The 24,150-nt window shown below is 44.1% G+C and overlaps 2 protein-coding genes across 13 annotated transcripts in view; one reads left to right on the forward strand and one right to left on the reverse strand.

Annotated features, from left to right (window-relative positions):
• The window catches only part of LOC125771274 (zinc finger MIZ domain-containing protein 1), a 181,453-nt gene extending 159,875 nt beyond the window's left edge, over window positions 1–21,578 (forward strand). For 7 of the 10 annotated variants that reach the window (XM_049441721.1, XM_049441724.1, XM_049441719.1 and 4 more), the window contains 10 exons: window positions 14,411–14,574; window positions 14,799–15,061; window positions 15,137–16,250; window positions 16,328–16,674; window positions 16,750–16,962; window positions 17,032–17,174; window positions 17,255–17,776; window positions 17,850–18,072; window positions 18,150–18,719; window positions 18,807–21,578. In XM_049441721.1, the coding sequence (XP_049297678.1) occupies window positions 14,424–14,574; window positions 14,799–15,061; window positions 15,137–16,250; window positions 16,328–16,674; window positions 16,750–16,962; window positions 17,032–17,174; window positions 17,255–17,776; window positions 17,850–18,072; window positions 18,150–18,719; window positions 18,807–18,944 (3,684 nt within the window). In that variant the 5' untranslated portion in view covers window positions 14,411–14,423 and the 3' untranslated portion in view covers window positions 18,945–21,578. Of the gene's footprint in view, window positions 1–13,968; window positions 14,297–14,410; window positions 14,575–14,798; window positions 15,062–15,136; window positions 16,251–16,327; window positions 16,675–16,749; window positions 16,963–17,031; window positions 17,175–17,254; window positions 17,777–17,849; window positions 18,073–18,149; window positions 18,720–18,806 lie in introns of those variants that run through there. The other 3 variants (XM_049441725.1, XM_049441726.1, XM_049441727.1) reach the window with 3 other exon arrangements.
• Window positions 21,579–22,276: 698 nt separating this feature from the next.
• Window positions 22,277–23,668, reverse strand: LOC125771374 (D-aminoacyl-tRNA deacylase 1-like). Of its 3 annotated transcripts, XM_049441919.1 has the most exons (3): window positions 23,336–23,668; window positions 23,176–23,270; window positions 22,369–23,099 (listed from the first exon to the last, which is right to left on the reverse strand). In XM_049441919.1, the coding sequence occupies exons 1-3, from the start codon at window positions 23,376–23,378 to the stop codon at window positions 23,064–23,066; spliced, it is 174 nt and encodes a 57-aa protein (XP_049297876.1). In that variant the 5' UTR covers window positions 23,379–23,668; the 3' UTR covers window positions 22,369–23,063. The 3 variants fall into 3 exon arrangements, 2 of the variants coding, with proteins under 2 accessions (XP_049297875.1, XP_049297876.1); XR_007419297.1 differs by having other exon boundaries at window positions 22,277–23,115; window positions 23,176–23,668; XM_049441918.1 differs by having other exon boundaries at window positions 22,365–23,270.
• Between the last annotated feature and the right edge of the window lie 482 nt (window positions 23,669–24,150).

Consider the following 24,150-nt stretch of genomic DNA (forward strand, 5'->3'; position numbering starts at 1 on the left):
CGATACAGGATACTTTTCAACTTCCAATGAAATCCTAGAATTTATTCTCTATTTTTTTTCGCCTTCTGCCGCGCTTGAACTTTCACAAAGCGAATAACCAACCATGCAATGGGTTTTGGACGTACACCCAATTTCCAACCCCAAAAACATCGACCGAACGATTTTATCCCCTAGTCGAGACACATTTGCTTTATCTTCAGTGACTTTCGATTTATCTTGCGATGACCGCCGTTCCCATTTCGCCGTCCCGCAGTACTACGTGTCACACTGCTTCATTGAATTACCCAAAAACCATTCCAATTCAAGACGGTGGAACACGAGATGTTGCTGCTTGCTTTCTATTGTCCCACCTCGCCTCTCATCGTGATGCGTTGTCCTACGGTAGCAGCAAAATGGTTGAAAGTTTTGAAGAAACCGCAAGTGGAAACTTTTCTCCATTTGTTTCTATTCGATGTGGCAGTCTTCTCAGTTGATAAAAGTTCCCATTTTAAAGAACTTGCTCTAGCGAATGGATCGCTTTGTCTTGCCGACTGGTGGGGTGGGTGTCTATTTGAAACTACTTCACGGTGTGTTTGACGGCAAGTGAAGCATGTTACGGCAACCCCGGCTTGTGGAGTGTTTAGTGTCACTTGTGCAAAACTTTTCCAAAACAAAAAAAAAACAGTGCCTGAGTTCGTGATTTGTTTGCACAGGTTTGTACTAATGTGAAGTGGCTGCCCAACAGTTTACTGTCAATCGTTTTTCTATAAACCTTGGGTTTTGTTTGCTTAAAGTAAATTCTGATTTGATTTGTGTAAATGTTCGATGCGAAGATAATAAGCGAAAGAGATTTTGCTAATTTGCATGTTTGCTGCAGGGCAGCTCTAATTTCGCTTTCCCATTTCCATCGCAGCAGGATTGATTGATCATTATTTCTCAGCCTTCGGTTCATCGAATGTTTCGTCGAGCAGACAACAAAAATAGCAAAAGCGCCTTTTGTGCTTCCCTTTTTTTCATCTACGGCACACTCATCACACTCCTGCCATCTTGCAAAACTCTCTCAATCATCTTCCCATCACACCCGATACACCCAAAAATGGGCAGACTTGATTAGTGCGGCTCCCTTCAAAAGTGATCCATCTTCCACGGAGTTGTCAGTGTCGATGCCATATTGTGTTTGAACTATTTTTCCCTTGGAATTACACCGGACTTAATGCTGGTGAAAATTTCGCATCGAGAAAATAAATACAGATTGCGTTTGACAATCACTTCCTGCTGGAAAATGGAAGTATTCCGCTTCCGAGTTTCTTAAACCTCAAATTTACTTAATCGAAAACCCCAAATGTACAAACTTACAACCGTCCCTGTAAGCGACATGGTGCGTGCGTATGTGTGAAGCTGTGTGTTTACCAGTGTGGTTTGAAAATAGAACCAGAAATGGGGGAAGTGATGATATGGAATAGCTAAAAAGGGCAGGCGCCATTTGGGGGTGAGTTTTGCAACCGGCTAGGGGTTGGACGACGGTGCAACGTACGGAAGCGCGGGGTCCGATTCGTCGTCATGGTCGAGACACGACGGTGTCTTGTGAGTGTGTGACCCTTTTTTTGCGTCGCCATCCTGTCCCGTGGCGTCCTTATGGTTTCCTTCGAATCGCTCCGAACAAACAGGAGAGGGTTCAAAGGCTGCAAGTGGTTTCGAGTGGGCTGAGTGGGATGGGTGATGCGGAGGAAGCATGATAAATGTCGTCTTCGTCTTCGTCAATAACGCCACAGTCGCCATTGTCGCCATTGTGGTTACTGCGTTTACGAGGGCGGGGTGTTTGAAAACTCAAGGCTCGCTTAGGCCAACCACCCAGGTGACATGTCGCATTGGAAGAGACGTACAAACTGTTAATAAAAGCGTTATGAGCGTATACATTTGTAATGCAAATTGCATAGTTTTGTGCGTCGTGCTCTACAAATTCCATTATATACCTCTAAAGTTATGCAATTCACAACACAAAATTATCTTGTTAACCTCTTCTTTAGTGTAATTTGCAATGCTGTTGCTTAAGTAGCCATAATTGTAGCCGCACAGGCAGAGAAGGAATCAGTTTCGGGAGTCTTTCCCCTCGCTGAACACTGAAGAACACCAGTTCTGCAAACAAAGACAAATAGAGCGTCCGATGAATCAGAGTCTGAGGGATAAATTATGCCTTGAGCAATGATAATGCCTGGATATACTCGATTCGATGTGATGGAAGAGAGTGGACTTTAGCAGAATAGACCACCCAGCAGCAAGCATGACTCATACGACTGCAAATTTCGATCAGTGCCGATCGAATATCATTCCGTCCAAGGCAGCAACGGGAGGACACCCGTGAATGCTTCAAGTGTCTGCAATATTTATTGTTACTTTGTGGCTTGTGACGCCGTTCTACTGCGCATTGTACTGTCGGTCGTAATTGTTATTAACACAAACCGGGCGCAACAGCAAGTGTGGCGTTGTGTCGTGTGTCCTTTGATTTACCGCCATTCGCACTCTCGGTCGGCACTAGCTCCATTTCACCCAACTCATGATGCAGCCATACTAGCAAAATCCTACAGGACTTGTGCGTTATCGTACTCTGCGACACCGTAACAGTGTAACTAAAAAGAAAGGGGTCAACCATATTCTTCACAATCCTCCTGGAAGCCAGCAAGAGTCGCCTGTTACCTAGGGAGGAAAAAGACACTGAAAAGTAATGGTGAAAAACGAAAAAAACGAGTTTGCACATAAAAACCATTTTCATTTGATTTACCGAAAAGGGTTTAAGCGTTTTTACTTTGTGTGTCTCGCTTACCCATTTTCGTTCTTCACGAAAGCAGTGAAGACATAAAATGTTTATAGATTTTCTTTAATCTTATTTAGAATTCATTATTTTTTTCTATAAACAATTTCTTCTGAGAATGAAAAGCAACTTAAGTAAAACAAAAATAAAACATGGGTAAAATGCGATGGATATTTACAAAAAATTCTCTCATTTTTCTATGGTCACCGGATAGCAAATGGGAACAGAATATTTGGCAAAAAGAATTTTAACTGATGATTACATTATGTCACAAGGAACGAAGATGACAATATGGAAAAAAGTGAGCAAAAAAAAAAGAACGAAACAAGCTGCACATTTATTTCCCCGCCCTAGTAAGAGTCAGTAAGAGCCTAAAACACACAAATAAACAAAAAACTTACCGGCAGGACCTTCTTCGGTAATTAATGATGAAAACTCGGACCATTTGGGCTAACTTTACGGTCACCGTGGAAGAGTAATTTCGTCCCATTATGATGTAACCTTCTTCCACCACTACTGAGGAAGGGATGATACTTGTTAAAAGCATGCAATTTGTATCAGACAAGCCCAAATGGGGAAGATAAAAAATATGGAAGAATCTTCTCTACACTTGTTTTTTTTATTACCGGAAGGGTCCGGCACTCGAGCTGAAGGTTTGCAAAATAAATTAAATCATTTTGTTTTGTGGCATTTTGCGCTTTAATGGCACTGTTTATATTTTGTTTCATTATTTTCTTATTGGAATATTTTAAAAGCTGGTCTGAAAAAAAACTTAACAATACAACAAATCAAAATAAATAAAAAAACATTCGCTCACACCCCCCAATATTTCACTAGCTGCCGTGGAAAATTTGTTCGTCAAAACCATTTTATTTGTCCCATCCCATTGACCGCGCCCGTGTGACCTTACAAGATAAATTAACCAAACCAATAAAAACAATGAAACAACAAACCACCGAAAAAGGGCATCAAATGTTGAAACAAGATACCCGAGAAAAGTTCAACATTATCTTTCATCGGTTTTCCCTTTCACTGCCAGCGTGTGACCCCGAAGTTTTTGGCGGCGAACGAACGAACCGGCACGATTCAATTAATCATCCCATTCCGCCGGTGTCTCATCGTCGCACTCAACACCGACCGTGCCCGACGTTCTTTCGGGTTCTCCAGCGGGCAGCTAATCGGTGGAAATCGGTTTGGAAAATTAGAAAATTTTCATCGATTGCCCATGGGAGCGGGAGGAAAAACTGGCTCCCTTTTCGCTACCGGTCCGCAGCAATGAAGGGAGAATGAAGAAAAATCGACACAAGGACACACCGGGTTCGTCCTTCGAGGGAAAAAAGCGGTCAAATATGGATGATAGAAGACACAGCAGGGTGGTTTGGTTGGTGTGTGTGTGAGTGTGTATCCGTCCTCGACACTCACACGGTGCGACGCGTCGCATTTACTACTGCTCCGGGGCAAGGACATTTAAATCATCGCCGAACAATGGTTAGTTAGATTGGGCTGCTAAGAGCACTACCGACTACAAACACTAGTGGAAAAACGTGCCGCTAGCAACAGGAACAGAGCAACAGGAAGGGAACTGGTGGGAGTGTGCTGGTGTTGGGAAAAGCTAAAGGAAAAGTAAAGCACACCCAAACTGCCCAACTTCTACGTACTGCCCGAATCATTTCCCAACGAGCGGGAGTATTATGGTGTGAGAAAAGCGAGTGAGTAATGAAGGGTGAGAATGAGAGGGTGAGATAATAAAGAATAAAACATGTCCACCCCTTAAGAGGAGGCTTTATCGTAACCTTCTCTCTCTCTCGCTCTCTCTCTCTCTCTTTTCGTCTCTACCATTCCGTCTCATTATTGCCTTCCTGTTAAAGTCTCTCCCTGCCTAAGACCAACGCGGCTGAGATCGTTGCGAAACGGTCGAATGTCGGCAGGCCATTAATGGTATGCGTGTGACGACCGGGTACGACCTGAAATGCCGGTATCAGCACCGGACGACGGGAAGTGGCCCTCCGGAAAATTGGGCAAATGGTTGCGCTGAATGTGGCCGCTCCCTTCGGTACTCATTCACCCCTACCGCGCGACAAAGACAACCACCGAACGTGCGTAAATCAATACACACATGTTCGACATAACCGATGAAATTATTCCAAAGGGAAATGCGAGAATATAGAAACACGCACACACACACAACATGCGAACGTTACATCGATCTTGGTCTGCAGCATAATCGGGAAAGTGAGTCGTCATGTCATTCACCGGGTTATGGCTCTTTATTTTATCTTTCTAAGATAGGGAAATGCGTTAGGTGAAGTGTAAAAGTACGCTAAACACATACAAATAATCAATCTTATCCATCATTAAGCAAGTGAGTTCCTTAATCGGTTAGAAAAACAATGTTTCTAAACGCTCAAAGTAGACAACGCAATACTTGTCCCACCATGATTGATCTGTTGACTACATGCAAACTTTTAGGCGCAATTTTCAGTAAAACGCCTTAAGTTATGCAATTTATATCACAAAATCCCACTCTTCGCAATGTTGTAGTTTATAAAATTTAACTTTTCGATAAAACATTCTGAAAATCGACTAAAAGACTTCGTCAGAGAATTTTTGCTCAATAACGGTCAAAGCAAAGCAGCAGTTGCAAACCGCCAACCATCACAGAAGAAGTAATGATTAGGTGAGGCTAGTTCCTTTTTATTAAACCAACACCCGAAACGCAATACCCAACTGTGTTGCGCGTACGTGAATAAAAAGGAGCAGAAACCATCCATCCATCATTACTATAATCATCGAGCGACAAGTATGAGGACAAGACAAAAAAAAGCGCGTCATCTTATCGGACGCACATCGACATGGTGCTTTTGGTTTGTCGTTCCCTTTCTCATCGGTGCGTGATGACGAATATAGACTTTCCTATCTCCTGCCAGTAGCGGTGACAGTTGTCAACAGATTTAGCCACCCCGACCAGACACACACACGGGACGACTCGAGGGGGTATGGTGAGTTTTGTTGAATAAAAATTGATTTGTGTTTTCCCTGTGTACCATTCCACCGGTTCGCTTTGTTGCCTAATGGTAGGGATCCGTGTGCCGCAAGGATCGATGTTGATGCTTGAAACCCCTGTAACGTACTGTAACTGGAAGAAGGAGAAGGTTTAGTTTGGAATTGTTGAACCGAGGGGTGTTGTGGTGTTATTTGTTTACGAGCTACATGGTCGATGTTGGAAGCTTGAGATAAATTATTTATTCTAATCGAAACCGATACTACGCCTCGATAGCATTGTAATTATCATAACCCATGCAGTTTTACTCACCTACGTAACGGCTGCTGAACGGTTTCGATTGGTTCTCATCATTTGATATTCTTAATCGCATCAAAAGGTGTCCAGAATCGAATCACTAAACGCCATGAAGAGGGCACTCATCACTCGCAAAACATAACTGCCCTCGTCCCCGTGCCTCGCAGCAAAACCTCCTCGATACGAAGCAACATTTCCAGCGCAACAATAAATAATCGAGTTCATCCGATTAAATGAGACCGAGAGTGGTTACATCATGTACAAATGCTCACTTCAACAATTCGGCACCCTACTCCATATGCTTCTCAATTTCCGACATTACTACCGGATAATCTTCGGTGATTTGCAACGCAACCATACTAGCGCATGGTTTGTGAAACAGGATGGTAACAAGGGAGGGAGGAGGTGGAGGGAGACGAAAAGGGGTAAAATAAACACGGAAAAAGAGCTGAAGCGTATCGGAAATACATAGCAGCGTGGCTGATGTGTGACAGAGCAAGCGAATCAGCGGATGTAGAAGCGTGAGTTTTGCAAACTTATCCCTCCTATACAGATAAACTAACACCGACACAAACGCCGTGAGTTCCGAAAGGATAACGAGCACACTGGGCATAAGGATGCTCTCTTCTCACACAGCAAAACAGCTTTGCTAGAGATTTTCCCCTCTGGTTTTGTCGTCCTTTAATAGGGGTGGAAAATATGTCCCGTTTTTCCCCCTGCAGAAGGAGAAAAACTTTAGGTAACTCACTGGTTTGTATATGTCCGTGAGAGCGAGAAGAAAATGTTGCCTTCTCATTTCGCAAACGTCTGTTCTGGCTTTGAGCGGGGAAAAAACGGGAATGAAAGCAAATGAAGGTATGGAAAAGCGTAGGAAAGCACACGGCATTAAATATGTTTGTTCGGCTTTTGTGTCTCGATTTCTCGGGCTTTCTCGGGTTTTTTGTGTTACGGCCAAAGGCCAGAAGTGGGAAGCGATTACTGCACTGTGTAAGTGTGTTTATGTGTTACACTCCATTGTGTGTTTGGTGTACGGTTGTTTGTATTGGTACACAAGCAAATCGCTTAGGTACATTGTTTTGCCCATATTTATGTCGTTATTAACCGACAAAATCGGGCAGTGAATAGTGAGCTCTTGGTATCACCATCTTCTCACCGGTGTGAGCTACTCACCTCACCATACTAATACACTGCCGCTTGATAAACCACCAACGTTACGGCGAGCTTTTCGAATCGAATTTGAGGAGTAGCCTGAAATCACTGTGCCCAAAAGAGTGTTTTCCGCGTATTTTCACGAATTGAGGGAAAGATTACCGAACCACCATTTTCCCGAGAGTGCCCCGCCGGGGTGGGCGAGGGGATGAGGAATGGAAACGAAAACAGCTTTGGATCTGAATGTCCTTTTGCCGTTTACGACCCGGGGTTGTGGTGAAGGGAAAGCAGAACCGACCGAGGGATGACTTTCCAAGAAGGCAACAAGAAAAACGGGAAAATACATTCGAGTGCGGAAAAATGGGATCAAGGATATAATCAAAGATAATGTGAAACCATACCGGCCGATGTTGTGTCCCCGGAGGGAGGAAAAAAAATGGACCCGAAGTGGCCTCCGCCGCCCAACTGTGCGTGTGTGTGTGTGTGTGCGCACCCGTATTGGGTTGAACTACGCAATATAGCACGCACGTGCATGGCGACGTGGATTCGAGTGGGTGGGATAAAGGAAACCGTTTTCTGCCTTTTTGTGTGTGTTTTGTTTTTCCTCACTATTATTCCATTTCCGATGATGCGAAGGGCCACGATGATGGTGATGATGTTGATTGTATTCTTCATTTATGCTTTGGCGAGAGAGAAAGAGAGAGAGAGAGAAACTGAGAGAAATGAAACAGAAATTGATGGATGGATGGGAAGTGGTATGGGCGATATTGGAGATATTTTATCGTCTCATCGGCCTGACAAACCCTGATGCTTGCGACGCAAAAGGCAAATCGGATGCGTTATGAAGATGATGATGATGATGGCGTACGGGTACGGGTATGGGAAAAATTGAAATAATAAAAATGACACCCTCCCTCGCCCCCACTCTTCCCCCTAACGAAACGCCATTTCATCCCGAGTATGAGTTGTGAGGATGGAAAATGGTTGATTTAGTTGATCCGGTTAAAATGGTTGTTTTTCGGTGAGAAAAGGGTTCCGGCTTCGTTGTGTGCGGGATTTTACAGTTAAGTATCTCTTCTTTATTCGCATGCCGGAAATTCACGAATGGACAACATAGGACAAGGGAACCGTTTCGGTGACACCGTTGTGTGCAATTACCGATGCCACATGCTCCCGTAGGGAAATCAACAACATTTCAGCCTTTCGAATGCGAACCAAAAACCCATCCTGATCTTGAAAGGTTTGAGGAGAAACAAAAATACACATCCCAAAACCGAGGGTTGGGTTTGAATTTGAATCTGTTACTTGTTGCACGTGCTGTGTGTGATGAGTTTGTATTTTTAATTATTTTTTACCAATTAATGTAGAAATTAATTCACTTAAGACTCATGTACGACTCGATGTTTCTGAAGCAATTTAATTATACGTAGAAATGAAGTGAAATTTTAATTATGTTCTTTTATAAAATGGCATGTTATAATTTTGATTAAATGTTGATTCGAAGTGAAAGGAGTAAAGATAATCTTGAAATTAAAAGACAGTGGAAAACAGTTTTTCCACGCTAATCGGAACTTCGGCCAGATATTAGAGTTTCTTTTATTTTTTTTTAAATTGTCCCTATTGAACCATTCACTATTGAACACTTTAGTGTAATGCAGTTAATATGTCAAACCGCGTTAGGAACTGTCATTTCCCTTCAGTCCACACGGATAATCCGAAACCCGGTTTAAAGGCACATAAATATACAGTATTCAGCAATTGATTATGGAGAGAATGTTTTGTTTATCTTACTCATTCCGTTTATATTCCTAGATTCAATGCCTTTTTGAGCATTTGGCTTTTATTTTAATTCTCCAAACAGAACAACAAAACCCACGCACAAAAGTAATAATTACCATCAATGAAGCCACCCTAAAAATACATTCCAAACAGACACACACACGACAGAATTATGGACCAATTTAGATTGATAAACAATTTAATCGAACCACCAACGCTTTGCCTGCTCAAAGCCCAAACGCCTCCAACTCTCCAAGCATAATGTTTGTTTTAATGCGAAATTACAAACCTTCCCCAAAAGTTCTTCGATGGTTGGCCCAATTGATTGAATGGGTGTGGAAATTGATGATGAATTTTCAAATTAATCCAAAATAGGTGTGCTGCTGCAGGCATGCATAGTATATGCAGCAAAATTTAACAACAAACAGCTAAAAATGCTAGCTTTTGGAAAAAAAAAACGGTTTTTGAGTGCGAAATTTTCCACACGTCGGCGCTTTTTCCTGCAACTTACTATCGGCTGGTCGAGCCTATCCACATCCACACTGCTCAATAAAAGCATCGACTCGAAGCGGGAATGACACCCGGGAATGATGCATTTGACTTTCCACCATACCGGCAGCCACCGTTCCGTGTCGGAAGTTCGCCATTCGTATCGTATTAATGTCAAAACCAAACGCAACACCCATCCCTACGAAAAAGGGGGGTTAAGGGTGGAACCGAATGAGGCGAATAATGTATAATTTATAATTAACATTTTCCAACATTAAATTACATTACAATCGTGTCACCATGATCCTGCGTCGTTTGTCCATGCCGCACTACTCGACCGATTCGCGGGCGGACTCACATTTCTGTCGTTAAAACGCATCGGATCGGATTGTGGGGAATTAAATTCTTTATGGAACACAGGTGGTACCCGGTGTTGGAGGGTGGATGGGGGGGGGGGGGGGGGTGGGGGATAGATTGAAAATCCTTTGTGACTCTGCCTACCGGTATGATTGTGATTTTTGCCATCCGTTTTCCCTCAAAACACGTTCAATATGTTTCCATATTGTGGTGAGTGACTGTGTGTGTGTGTGTCCCGTGGGAAGTGTTTCCATCCGTCTGTCCAACCGTGTCCTCCCTCCCCTCCCCCTCCCGTTTACAGCGGTAACTATTTAACGCTTTATCGGGTTGGGTCAGCGTAACATAATGATAAATTAACTCACGTATTGTGTGTCTGTGCGCGCGCGTATGGATTTATGTGATTTCAGAGCCGTTTTTCTTTATTTCCCGTACACATCATATCGAAATTGTGGTTTGGTAGTGTGAGCTGATGTGTTTGTTCTCGAACGATCAGTAGCAGTTGACTGCGTGCGTGTGATAGAGAGGAACTAACGTCGAGCCTTTCCACCGGGGGGTGTTTTTGGGTTTGAGCATTCTATTAAATCATACCCTGTCGTTGTGTTCCCCAAAATTCAATTCTAATGGTGTAATACAGTCATAATAAAAACAACAGCACACACACACACACTTAGCATACATTGTTTCCACTCGGGGTCCGTATGTAGACCACAAATATACACAGACACTTGCGTTTGCCGGTTTCGTTTCGAAATGTGCGGTGCCGTAAATCATAATCTAATTTTAATTTTGCGGCTTCTCTAAGCGCATAACGCCAAAAACACTACACCTCACACAACACGCTTTGTGTTTGTTTTCGAAACCCGGGGGGGTGGGGTGGAGTATGAATTTTATCTTCACTAAATTAGGGTGCGAATTTTAATTAAAACTCTATGTCGTTTTATCATTTACTGATCATGTGCTGCTACCTTGAGGTAGGTTTATAGAATTTAAATTTTATTTTTTTCTTATTTTTTACTATTTTGTTTGTAAATAGTTTATACGATTTTATGCATCGATTGTGTGTGCATTATGTTTTTATTTTTTTTATTACTTTACATTGTCTATCGATTTGGTATCGTGACAAACGCGCGGGTTCGTGTCCCATTGCACACCCGCGTAACTGCATTATTGATACATTGATTAAAAACATTGCAAAGCAGCGGAAACCTCAGCATTCATAATGCTTGGAAAATTCTCACCCTTTCCCCTCTTCACCCCCTCGAAATCATTCGAAAGTGTTTCATCAAACAGAACGATTTTGTTGTTGCCGTTACCGGACCGTAATCGGTTCCTCTCGGGCAAAAGTGAATGACTTCGGTAAAGCGGATAATTGTCATATGCGATTTACTGTTCATTGCATCGCAACCCAATTTTAATGTTGTATAGTTACCACCCGCGGGTCCACCCTTCCTAGGGTTGCCACCTGTTTTCACCACCCATTAGTGGGACGCTTCGCCATGCAACGGACCGGAACGGCCACAGGGCTAAAGTAAGCAGTAAAGAGTAAGAGACAAAGAGAGTGAAACAAAAATAGAGAGAAAGAGAGAGAGAAAGGGAGAAATGGAAAGCGATGCAACAGTCATCGAATACTATTAAATAAATATACTTCCCGAATTGTGTCGGTGTGTTTAACATTGTCTTGTTTTTTTTTTTGTTTGTTTATTCAGATTGTTTTGTTTGGTTTGTTTTTTTTCCTTCTTTTCAGTTTTTTTGCAATTTACTTTTTTGCTTTCCCTGTTTTGCCCACGGGGCCATTCTGTTCTGTGGTGTGATGTGGTGTATGTGTGTTTATCGGTCGCCATTTTTCTGATTATTGTGCAACACATATTGTCCTGTTCGTTTTTGTATTTGTCGTTTTTTTCATCGGATTGGTCGTATTTTAATTGTGCTATTAATATTGTTATCGTTATACTGCGTTAAAGCTTAATAGAGTGTCGTGTTTATTTTATTTAAGTATTTGTTTGATGTTATATATTTGAAGGAATTAAAAATTTGTCTCTAACTTTGATTGTGTTAACACAATAAAAAAAAGTTTGATCTGTAGCGAACAAATATATTTAATTAAGTCATTAAGCGATCGAACGGAAAAAAATAACAAAAAAAAAATGGTTTCCATTACTGATTGTGTTTCCACTCAGCTATCTTTAATCTCTGCTGCTGCTAAACTGAAGCAAAGCACGAATGCGTTAAATCAAAACCATTGATAACGATTATCAGCATAACAAGCGTGGTGACTAGAACAATGCAAACTACTTCATTCGTTGGTCGGTGCACGATGCCAAATATCTTTAAACTAATGTATCGTCGATTGATTTTAGCCGTACCACAAAACGGGAATGTTTTGTTCCAACAAAGCGACAAATTTAAAGTTTCCCTTACGTTTCATAACCTCATTACTGGCGCTTTTCAATCCATCCGGGTATCTGTTTGTGTCCATTCGGCTGGAAACTATCGAAATGTTCGCTCGCTTCGATAAGGGAGACAACCGCACCGGAAGTCATGACAGCAGTGGGAACTGCCACCCTACTCTTCTCCCCCTTTCTCTCACTCCCATCTTCTCATCCCCCTCCTCCCCCTTTCCCACTCTTTCACTGACCTCATTCATCGGCGTCATCAGCGCCATCATCAACGCCATCAACAGCGTTGCGAGCGCGCTCTCGCACACGCTCTGCCGGCTGCTGCTGCTGCTGGGCTGGTGGGTTTTCGGTGTGGTCTTGTGGACCGGGCGGCACGTTTTAACCTGAATTAATTTCATGAACGAACCGCCCCATAAAGCGAACGCAAACGCGGAAAAAGGAAAACCCTCATTACCTTGTCTCGTCTTCCCTCGTCGCGCGACGTCTCGGCTCCGCCGTTCGCTGGTTTGGGGACGCGTACAAATGGACGCGGAAAATAGTAGCGCTCGATCTCGATTTAATTTATAAATAATATTCCCTCACCGCATATCTGGTGGCTGATGGTACACCATTCGATGGGATGGGACGGGGAGCGGTGGGAAGAGAGAGAGAGAGAGAGAAAAGGCGGAATGGATCGGTAAGCGAAGTGAAGGAGAGGAGCAGCAAAAGCTGAGACCACGCGCCCGCTTGCCAAATTATTTATCCGATCCCAATCCCAACACTTCCCCGTGGACGGATTTTCCGGATCCACAGCGAAAAGTGTTTTTCGTGCGGAATCTGTATTTCTTTTTCCTGTGTACTTGTGTGTGTGTTTGTGTGCTTTTTTTCATCCATCGAAATTCGTATATAGCATCATTTGCGTGTCCCAACCGAGTGGATGGACATGGAATACAAGACTGAACTGAAAAAAGAAACAAGGAAAGAAAATAACACAAATATAAAACAAAAGAGCAAAAAAAAAGCAACCCCAACTCAGATCAAGCGTCTCTCGGGATGAGTTCCCCGCTCTACACCTTTGGTTGGTTTGAATTTTTCCCACCCACCCGTTTGGGGGGGGGTGGGTGCGTGTATGCGTTTTGGATAATCGGTTGTGTTAAATCGTTTACAAAATGCTCCGAACTTCACCAACTCACTTTCTTCCGCTCGCCATCCGCAGCTCGGTTCTTTTTCCAAAAAGGAAAATACACATTATGTACAGTGGAAGTATTTTTGTGTTGATTTTTGCCACCTGCTTGTAGGGATGAGGGGGGCGAGGAGTGGGGAGGATGGGGAAGGGGAGGAATGGTTTCGGTAGTGTTTGGAAGGGTGAAGATTCAAGTACGCGAATGGTTGCACTGCATGCAAAGTATTAATAGATGGAAAGTTGTTTATGCTGTCTGTTTCTCATTGGCTGGTAGCAATTGTAATAAGTACCGTTCGGAGAATTCAAAGAGGATGATGTTTCAATTTGGGAAACCATGGAAAATATATATATTATTGTTACTTTTCTCGAAATTTTTCTTCCCAAAATTTGTGGTCTAATTTTTGTTTTATTTTTTCTTCTCGTTACAGGTATGTTTTATGGATGTTTCACCAATTTCTTCGGCAAAAGCAATTGTTAATTCACGGCATCAAAAATCAATCAAACAACCGTTCAAATATGACGTAGATATAACGTTACGCTATGGTTTATCTCTTTGACCGAAAAGCTCAACCTTTCCTCAACTCCCACTTCAATGTACGTTTGACAAGTCCTTCGACATTTACGTACTACCCAACGCCCACGTTATCCCATCCAACGTATCTTCTAGACGCGTAACGAACGCCATATTTCCCGTCATCATTTTCATCCCGCGGAAAACTACACTACAGAGCGTCCTACGTGCGCTCTTCGGCGTCCTATCCCGCTCGATAGCACTGTCTTGCAAAGAAACTCCCACGACTAAAATTAGCTTCCAAAGCGAACGGCCACACATCCTGGTACGGTGGCGATGGAAAGCGATACATGACGTCATGATCGGAGTAAATAAATTCAACGCGAAAACGAACCAACCGCATTCGGTCGCATGACGTCAAGCCGCATGTCATCAACTTGGCTAACTTTCTTTATCGCTTTTGGCACATGCTTTTTTACAGCAATGGCTGAGATATGAGTGCCCAGGGGGGCTCCCTAGGGGCTCCAACATTGGGTGATCGCCGATCTCCTTACATTGGAGGCTATCCCGACATTCAGCAGCAGCATCAGCAACAGCATCAACAACAGCAACATCATTATCAACAGTTGCAGAATCCCCATCACGGTATGTATGGCTCGAATCGAGTCCTTTGATGGTAGCCCCGTGAAAAAGAGACGAATTCCCCCGCTAATAGGGATATTTTTGTAATGCGTATTGCATACCCTGAGGCGAACTTTTCATCGGTCAATAAAATACGCCTAAAGTTATGCAATGTATTCGTCACTTTTCGCAGTGCAAGGGTAAGGGATCAATAGCACCGTGTTTATTTCGTTCCTTTCGACTATCAGCAGATTATCATCGGGGTACACTGCATCCGGAAGCTGCCTCCGGATATCTCGACGTGAAGCAGCAACAACAGGCACAGAAAGGATACGCTAAACAGGCGCAGCTACAGGCCGCCTCAACTCAGCAACAGCAGCAGCGCTCGGTAGCTGGAACGACTGGACGAGCTGCTGCCAGTGCGCATCAACAGCAAGGTTTCAACAGTCAAAGTATGGTGGCAGCGGCCGGTGGGCAGCAGGGCAACATGGACGTCGGCTACAATCCACAGGTAGGTGTAGCGAAAAGGTCAATCAATCGATGGACGAGTCTCACGCTTAACAAATCGCTGTTTCCCGTATTCCAGATGAACAACATGGCGATGCATTCACAGTCGTCGTGGAATCAGATGAACGGCATGAACCAAATGGGCGGTATGGGTGGCCAAATGAACGGCATGAATCAGATGGGTGGTGGGAATGGTGGTGCCGGCGGTATGGGACCAATGAGTCAAATGGGGTCCGGAGCAGGTGTCGGCATGGGTGGCGGCGCAACCGGTGGCATGCCAGGAATGAATCAGATGGGTGGTGGCGGCGGTGGTGGTGGTGGAGGTGGCGGTGTCACTGGTGCTGGTGGTGGTAATGGCGGTGGCGGTGGTGGTGGATACGGCAGGCACCACCAGCAGATGAACCCGATGGCACAGATGATGAACATGGGCATGGGGATGGGAGGTGCCGGTGGTGGCCAGATGGGACCAGGCGGTGCCGGCGGTATGAACGGTATGGCGGCAGCACAGATGGGCGGCATGAATCCACTCAGTCAGATGAACCAGATGTCACCGATGTCGAAGATGCAGGGTATGGCGAATGGATATCCGCAGCATCCGCGGCGGATGGCACCATACCCAAATCCACAGATGCAGATGGCCCAGAAGCGGTCGATGTACGGTATGGGTCAGGGACAGGGCATGCCGGGTGCGGGTGGACCATTCCCACCGCATCAGGCGGCGGCAGCAGCAGCCGCAGCAGCGGCCGCAGGTGTTCCCTTACCGATGCAGGCCAACGCCGGTTACGGCAGGCATCATGGGCCGATGGGTCCGATGAACTACCGCGGCGGACCTCCGATGATGCAGCAGCGCCAGAACACACCACCCTACGGTGGACCCGGTGTGGGTGTTGGCGGCCCAGTTGGAGCGCCCGGTGGACCTGGTCCGCTAATGGGTCACCAACAGCATCAACAGCAGCAGCAGCAGCAACATCACCCACAACACCAGCAGCACCAGCAACAACAGGCACAGCAACAGCAGCAGCAGTATTACAACACGGGCTACCAGAACATGCAGGGCTACCAGCCGGACATTCGCATGAACTTCCAGCACAGTCCGGTACCGGGTAATCCTACACCACCACTAACGCCCGCATCTTCCATGACGCCCTACATCAGCCCCAATCCGGACGTGAAGCCAAACAACCTACCGCAGAGTAAGTGTTCGCGTGACATACACGTCTTTTAGCAAAACACGGGAGGACAACTCACTAATCGACGCGTATCTTTCCAGAAGATGAAGAGCTGCGGTTGACATTCCCGGTGCGAGATGGCATCCTGTTGCCACCGTTCCGGCTAGAGCATAACCTCGCGGTCAGCAACCATGTGTTCCAGCTGAAGTCGACCGTCTACAACACGCTCATGTGCCGGCCGGATCTCGAACTGCAGCTCAAGTGTTTCCACCATGAGGACCGACAGATGAACACGAACTGGCCGGCAAGCGTGCAGGTGTCGGCTAACTCGACCCCGCTCGAGATCGACCGGGGCGACAACAAGAACACGCATCGGCCGCTCTACCTGAAGCAGGTCTGTCAACCTGGCCGCAACACGATCCAAATCACCGTCAGCACCTGTTGCTGCGTAAGTGTCCTTACAGAATGCAGACATACTTTTCCGTGTTGGTGGTTCTAATCTCTAATTTTCTCCAATTTTCAGTCGCATCTGTTCGTACTACAACTGGTACATCGACCATCGGTAAATCATGTGCTGCATACGCTGTTGAAGCGTAACCTACTCTCCGCTGAACAGGCGGTGGCCAAAATCAAGCGCAACTTTGCCGTGAGTCACACAACGAACCCGAATCAACCGCTAGGCGGTGGCCCAGACAAGGATCCACTCGCGACCGAAGCATCCGCAACGTCCGCAAAGGTAGTATAGACACATTGTTCATTCCGTTGTAAAAGAAAGTTTTAACATCAGATTTCTTGTATTCCACAGGTATCATTAAAGTGTACAGTAACCTCTAAGCGAATAACGTTGCCAGCGCGAGGCCACGACTGTAAGCACATTCAGTGTTTCGACCTGGAAGCGTATCTCGCTCTAAACTGTGAACGAGGCAACTGGCGTTGTCCAGTGTGCAAGTAAGTATTGCCTGCTTCTCACGAAAGACCCATTTGTTTGTGAAGTGACACTAACCTCTTCTAACTTTTTGCTTCCGCAGTAAACCGGCACTAACCGAAGGGCTCGAGATTGATCAGTACATGTGGGCGATACTGAACACTCTCAACTCCTCCAACACTCCGAACGGTATGGACACGGAGGAGGTGATTATTGATGCGCAAGCGAACTGGCGAGCGATCAAACCACCGGGCAGTCTCAATAATCCAAACATCGGAGGTAGTCTTAACCCTCAACAATCATCACAGCAGCAACAGCAGCAACAGCAGCAGCAACAACAGCAACAGCAACATCCACAGCATCAACAACCATCGATGCAGCATCAACAGCAGCAACAACAACCCCCAGTACCATCGGAACCAAGTGGTGGTAACGGACGTGGCGCTGGTACACCGGGTCTCCCTGTTATTAAACCAGACCCAGATGGTGGTGATGCGAAACACTTCAACAAGGTGATGTCACCTGGATCCACCTCGCTCCCAACCTGGGACAATATGAACGCAATGAGCCCTTACATGAGCCCGGATATGAGCTCGATCGCTAGTGGTAGCATGATGGGATCAAAGTAAGTTACGCGACGAGAACCGAGACTTCTGACACACCTTACTAATTGGTGGATATCATTTTATCTCTTTTAGTTACAATCGAACACCACAATACGATTCCTACGGAAATCCCATCATTAAGCAGGAACCGGGAACTAACCCCGTTTCGACCGGTGGTCCAGGAAGTGTGGGCAATAATGGTCCGGGAACTCCCGGTGGTGGTGAATTCCATGGTGGTAACCCACTGGCACATTTGAGCGATTCGGTAAACTCGCTCGATCCACTAAACGCGATGGAGAAATCTTTAAACGATCAGGTAAGTATTGTGTGCACTTTGGTGAACTCCAACCTAAAACCCGATGTGAGTACAAATGCATTGTTTTGCTCCACTAGATGCCGCACACACCGCACACACCCCACACACCGGGCGGTGGTAATTCATCCGGACATCCGATGACACCGGGTGGACCGCCAAGCGTACCACCAGCGAACGACATCAACTCCTCCAACCCGCAGCAACAGTCCACCGGCAGTAATGGCGGCAACACGAACGGTTCCGGACAACCGAACGTCAACAGTAATGGTGTGAACGGTGGCAGTAGCAATGCGGGCGGCAACATGAGCCACAGTCCTGGCCACGCCGGTCACAACAACATGCAGCTTCATTCACCTCAACAGCAGCAGCAGCACGCTAATCTTGGCCTCGGCCCCAACAACCCTGCGGCGAACATCATGAACTCACCGCAAAGTCTCATGAATTCGCCCCAGAACATGATGAACTCGCCGCAGAGTATGATGCAGCAGCAGCAGCAGCAGCAAAATCTCCTCTCAATGGGCTCCATGATGGGGCAGCAGCAAAGCCACCAGAATGCGCTGGCCGGTCTTACCGATGTCGATCTGCCGGCAGATCTCAACTTCGATCCGGCCGCAGTCATTGAGGGTGAAGGTGGCAATGATCTTAACGTAAGCATTACTTTAAGCTGCGAAGCAAAAAAATATTCAATTTCCGTGCATCTAATCATTTACACGTTTGGTCGCTTCCATTTATAGCTACTACCGGACAACGGGATCGGCGATCCGATGGAATTGCTTGCCTATCTGGACCCGCCGGATCTGAACACACCACCGTCGAGCGGTTCCAGCAACAATGCCAACAGCGACGACATTCTGGCAGCACTGTTCGATTAAGTTCCCTCTTCGCAAACCGAAATGCAGGACCATCACCACCAACAACGTACGGAGGAGAGTTGGGAATTGTGGAATTGGACAGGCGAGGATCGGCATATGGGCGTAAGGAGAAAGAGATAGGAAGCATAGAATTAAAGTAGTCGATACAGTGTAGTGTGCGGGTGGGCATTTCCCGTTTCCTATTTCTATCCCTACCCCATTACCAACACCCCCACCACCACCACCACCATCTCCTCTCATCGTCTCTCTCCGAAGGGGGATGTGCGTTGTTCGTAGATATTTTTATTTTATGCCCCTTCGGTTTTAACCCGGTAGCTCGATGTACCAACCATGTTTTTTTTCAGTTCTGTTAAGTGGCCAGGGTTTTAGTTTAAGTGTACAGCTTTTCAGGAAAATAGCAAATGGATTGCAAAACGGGTCTCACACGAAGACACAGCATCTATCGTATCAGGTACTCGCATTGTCACGACGCGGCCACCTTTACTAGCGACGAGATCGGATAAGGGTGCGTACGCTTAGTGTCCTTCTTAGTGTAGCAAACGGAAGTGAGGGAACACTAATCATACATTAAAGAAGAAGAAGAAGAAAAGGGACGAGAGAGAGTGAGAGAGGAGAAAGAGAAAAGCAAGCAAGCAAACAAAACAAATATTATCCTTGTAAGGGTTTCGTCGAGCACGTTGTTCGTTATTCTGGTTAGGTTTCTTCCGTTTTGTTTTTAGTTATGCTTTACTTTATTCACATCCTGGAAAGGAAAACAATCATCCTGTTAGTAATACACACAAACTGCTCTACTGTGAGAGCACCACAACCACAACCCATACGCAATGCACGATCTTCGGTTCCTTTGGTACTGGTTAAGGTTCCAGCAGAAGGGAAGAAGTTCAATTGTACAGTTAAATTAATAAAACCGCATTGTATATGTGTGGTTGCGCGTGTTTGTGTGTAGAAAAAAACTATTTGTTTCCTGAAGCCAAGGAGCAAGTTGTCCCTTCCCTTAACAGGACACAGTAAAGGGAAATCGTATCCTGTGCTGTTTTTTTTTTGTTTTTTGGCACTAGTGTCGGAATTTAACTTTCGTTTTATATAAGAAGAATTATTTATTTACCACCAAAAGACCCACCCATCATCCCCCTGTTTCGTTGCGCTTTTGCTCCCTCTCTCGGTTCCCTGTTTTAAGCGCGTTTATTTATTATTATTTTATTAATAACCGTAAATTATCTCCCGCGCTTCTTGTGTATTATATTCTGTTTTCTATTTTGTACTGTAACTAGAGCAAAAACTCCATTAGAACGTAACTATATAAATATATATATATATATATATATATAAATATATGTATGTATGTATGCTACCAGCGTCACGTGCGTGCGTGCTCTGTTTTTTTAAAGGAGAAGGAAGAAGGAGTTTTTTCTTCTTTTTCGTTTCCCGTGGTGTGCTGAATGTGGAAAGACAGGGGCAGGTGTGAATGCAGGTTGATTGAGGCAAGTAAAACTCCGGCACATCCTAGACAGAAAAACAAGAGGAAGAAAAAACACGCATATAAGAACAATGTAAAATGTTTATTTAGGGAAAGGAATGGCGAATGGGAAGACGTTTGTTTATTGCTAAGCTTTAGAACGTAGAGCCGTTCAACGGAGAGCGGATAAAAAATGGGAAAGTGATTGGAAGAAGAAGAAAAAAACAAAGGTAAAGCAAGTGGGTTGAACAATGGTATAACAGAAACAAGAAAGGGAAAAGTAAAACTAAAAATTTAAAGAAAGGTTAAGGAAAATGAAGCAAAAACATGCATACACACAACACACGAAATGAAACATGTTACATTTAATGATACTAAATTTTAAATACAAGAAGATTGAGGACGAAGAAACAAAAACAAACCCAAGAAAATTAATCAAAAGTGTACAAAACATGAAAGTAACCTACTATTACTAACGAAGATTCAAGCGTAAGAGAAAACAATACAGAAAACACTCCTACATCCACTTACACATACACAGACAGACATTCATTATTGTTCAAACACTCATACACAGATACACTCTCATTAGAAAAGAAAAACAAAAAAAGAAACTCACCAATAAATGCATTAAAAGAAGCAACTAACTATTAGCGAAAAAAAAAATCATGAGAAGAGAAGAGAAGAGAAAAAAAGAATAATAAAATGGCAACCCAATGGAAATAAAACAACCCCGCCTACAGACCCTTTTCCCTTTCCCACCCCATCTAGAATTTAATAACGATAAACAGCTTAGTAAATTATAAAATCCCTACACATTAAAGCAAAACCAACTCTATTGAGCCGTAAAAAAAAGTGAAACAAATGGGAAACACACATGTCGGAAATCATCATCATCATCATCATGAACGATGGGGTTGGGGGTATAATGTAGGAAGGGTTGATCTCTTCCTGCTTTGACCCCATTTTCCCGCCCGCTAGCCAACTCTCTTTCTCATTCTCTTGCATTGTGTCATTGTACTTTGATTGATTACCACTTCCAAGAAGAAAAGGGCTAATTGAGGTAAAAGATTACTGAAAGAGAAAATAACTAACAATATATGCAAACACGCACTCATACACCGAAACACATTTACACATATTCAGAAGAAAAGAACAAACAAACAAACAAACACACATTATACACTCTTGATAAAATGGAAAAGATGAAAGAGCAAGTTGCTAACAGCAGTTGACAGAACCAGTAGGCTCGGGTGATAGGAAGTGATACTGGCCGCCGTAACAATGGAACACTAATAAATGAATTGAACATAATAAAGAAACAAGAGAGAAAAAATACACATATTGAAAAAAAACAATCATTTATACACGTGTAAATCATTTAAAAATTTGTTTAACGTTTCACATCTGTTTGTCTTCCGATTTATTCACTTTGTTACCTTTTATAGCTGAAAATCTTCACACTCACGTATAATCCAAGAAACACTTTCCCGAAAGAAATCGGGAGCAAACGATATGCAATCGACAAAAATCCAAAACGACTTTTCGACATCAAGAGAGCATCTAACGCAGGAGGTAACACTCGCTTCCAGCTGAGAATGATCCGGTATTGATGATCGATAGTATGCGAGTGTGCGATGAAGGGGAAATAATCTTTCATCTCTCTTAACCCACTTGAGCAATATCCAAGGATCTCGAATTGCTATCAATGATAACATGCGGAAAAGAGACCCCTATATAAAGCCCCAAGCAGGCGAACGGCGGTTAATGTTACCTCTTCGATTGGATGCTCTCTTGTTCGAATTTTTGTACCGATCACTAATACTAATATGACCGCTAGAGGAGAGAAGTCAGTGTCAACGGAAGAGGTAACATTGACTTCTCTCCTCTAGCGGTTCTATTGGTATTAGTGATCGATGCAAAAATTTTAACAAGAAAGCATCCTACAAAAGAGGTAACATAAACCACCGTTCGATTTTGCCACAAGCGAGATGGAAGCGACAAAAATCCAAAACGATTTTTTAACACCAAGAGAGCATCCCACCAAAGAGGTAGCACTTAATTGAATTCTTTCATAAATTATTTCAAGAAAATCTTTCATAAGGTAAGTATTTCAAGGAAATATTTCAAATTTATTCCATTAATATGTGTACCATTTTCACCGGGGTGTAAATTGACAGATGGCTAATCGCATAGTATGGATGATAGTCATTTCCTGCGACGAAATTCTACAAATGTGGCCAATTTCTTCGTCCAAAACAAGACAGTTCGATTTTCATTCTGCACTGGTAAAATTTTTCACGGTTCTTTCTACGCTGCCGTCTGGTTTGCCGATGATTTGGTTTTAAGGTCCATCGTTCGCCTTAGCTTTTGGCACTCTTGTTCACTCTGTGCGATTTTCTCATTCGATTTCCTGCGTAACGGGGCCGTCGTTTTGAATGTATACCGGTATCATTGTCCTAAGCCGACCGTCCTATGTAAAATGCACTGTTCGCGTAACTGCTTCAGCAACAATCTGTACGGCTGATGTGCATCCTGTCACTGCATGGCTCGACTAAAGTCCGGTCTGTTACCCTTCGAACGATGGTACAGCGCAATCAGACTAACGCACAGTATTTCCAGGTGCAGCCAACGATTCTGTCCACCGGTTTCCGGTAGCTGTCTCATCGAACAGCCGTAGATTGAGGAACTTTCGTGCGCTATAAGTAGGCGGAACTTAAGGGAACACATTACTGCACCGTGGACGGGGATAAAACTTATTTTCCTATTGCCTACCCATTTCCAATCGATATCATTTGCATCGTTATCGGATGAAATGCCTACTAGCATACATAGTCCACGGCCAATCGAGCTTACTGTTTCGTCACCAGCTGCAAAGCCGCGTGTTTTCGTTATGGATCTAGAAGAACAATGAAGCTTTGAAACGGATACAAACCCATCACTTTCGCTGAGTTGACACGTTGTGTTATAGCTTTCATTGCAAATATTTCGGAAAACTAGTAATAATATTCGTAAAATTGTTATAAAACAGCTACCTTCACGATGCCGGCTTATTTGCAGCACAACATTCAATATGTCAGATCGCACGAGGATCTATCAGCCAGTTGTCACTTTGCTCCCCCGGTGAAAATGCTACATAAATTAAAGGAATAAATTGCAGCTAGTGAAATATTTCCTTGATATATGTATTCCCAACCAGTCAAACCAACATGCTTTCTCGCTTTGGTAGGTTTGATTGTTCATAAGACAGAACGAGAATCCTTCGGAGCAGGTAACATTCACTCACTCTAGCTGAGGATGATGATCAATAGTATGAGAGTATGCGACGTAGGGGAAAGAATCTCTCATCTCTCGCAATCCATTCGACCAATAGCAAAGCATCTCGTGTTGCTATCAATGATAACATGCGAGAAAAGAACAACTATAGGATATTCTAGAATGACTGCTAGAGGAGAGAAGTCAGTGTTACCTCCTCCGTTGAATGCTCTCTTGGTGTCGAAAAATCGTTTTTGGTTTTTGCCGGTCGCTTTGTGAGATGCTCTCTTTTTGTTTTGAATGCAGAAACTGGCCACGTGGTTCGTGTTCAACGATCATGCTTTCTATATTTTGACAATGTTAACAAACTTCTTATTTCAAAAGGAATTAGCTTCTATAAATAAAAATACAGCTTAAATCTGTATAATTTTTAAGAATTCATTGAGATCGTTTAACATAACGGCAGATCAAAAGTATCATTGTGCGATCACGAGG

The sequence above is a fragment of the Anopheles funestus genome, chromosome 3RL (assembly GCF_943734845.2).
Source record: "Anopheles funestus chromosome 3RL, idAnoFuneDA-416_04, whole genome shotgun sequence".
Taxonomy (NCBI): Eukaryota; Metazoa; Arthropoda; class Insecta; order Diptera; family Culicidae; genus Anopheles; species Anopheles funestus.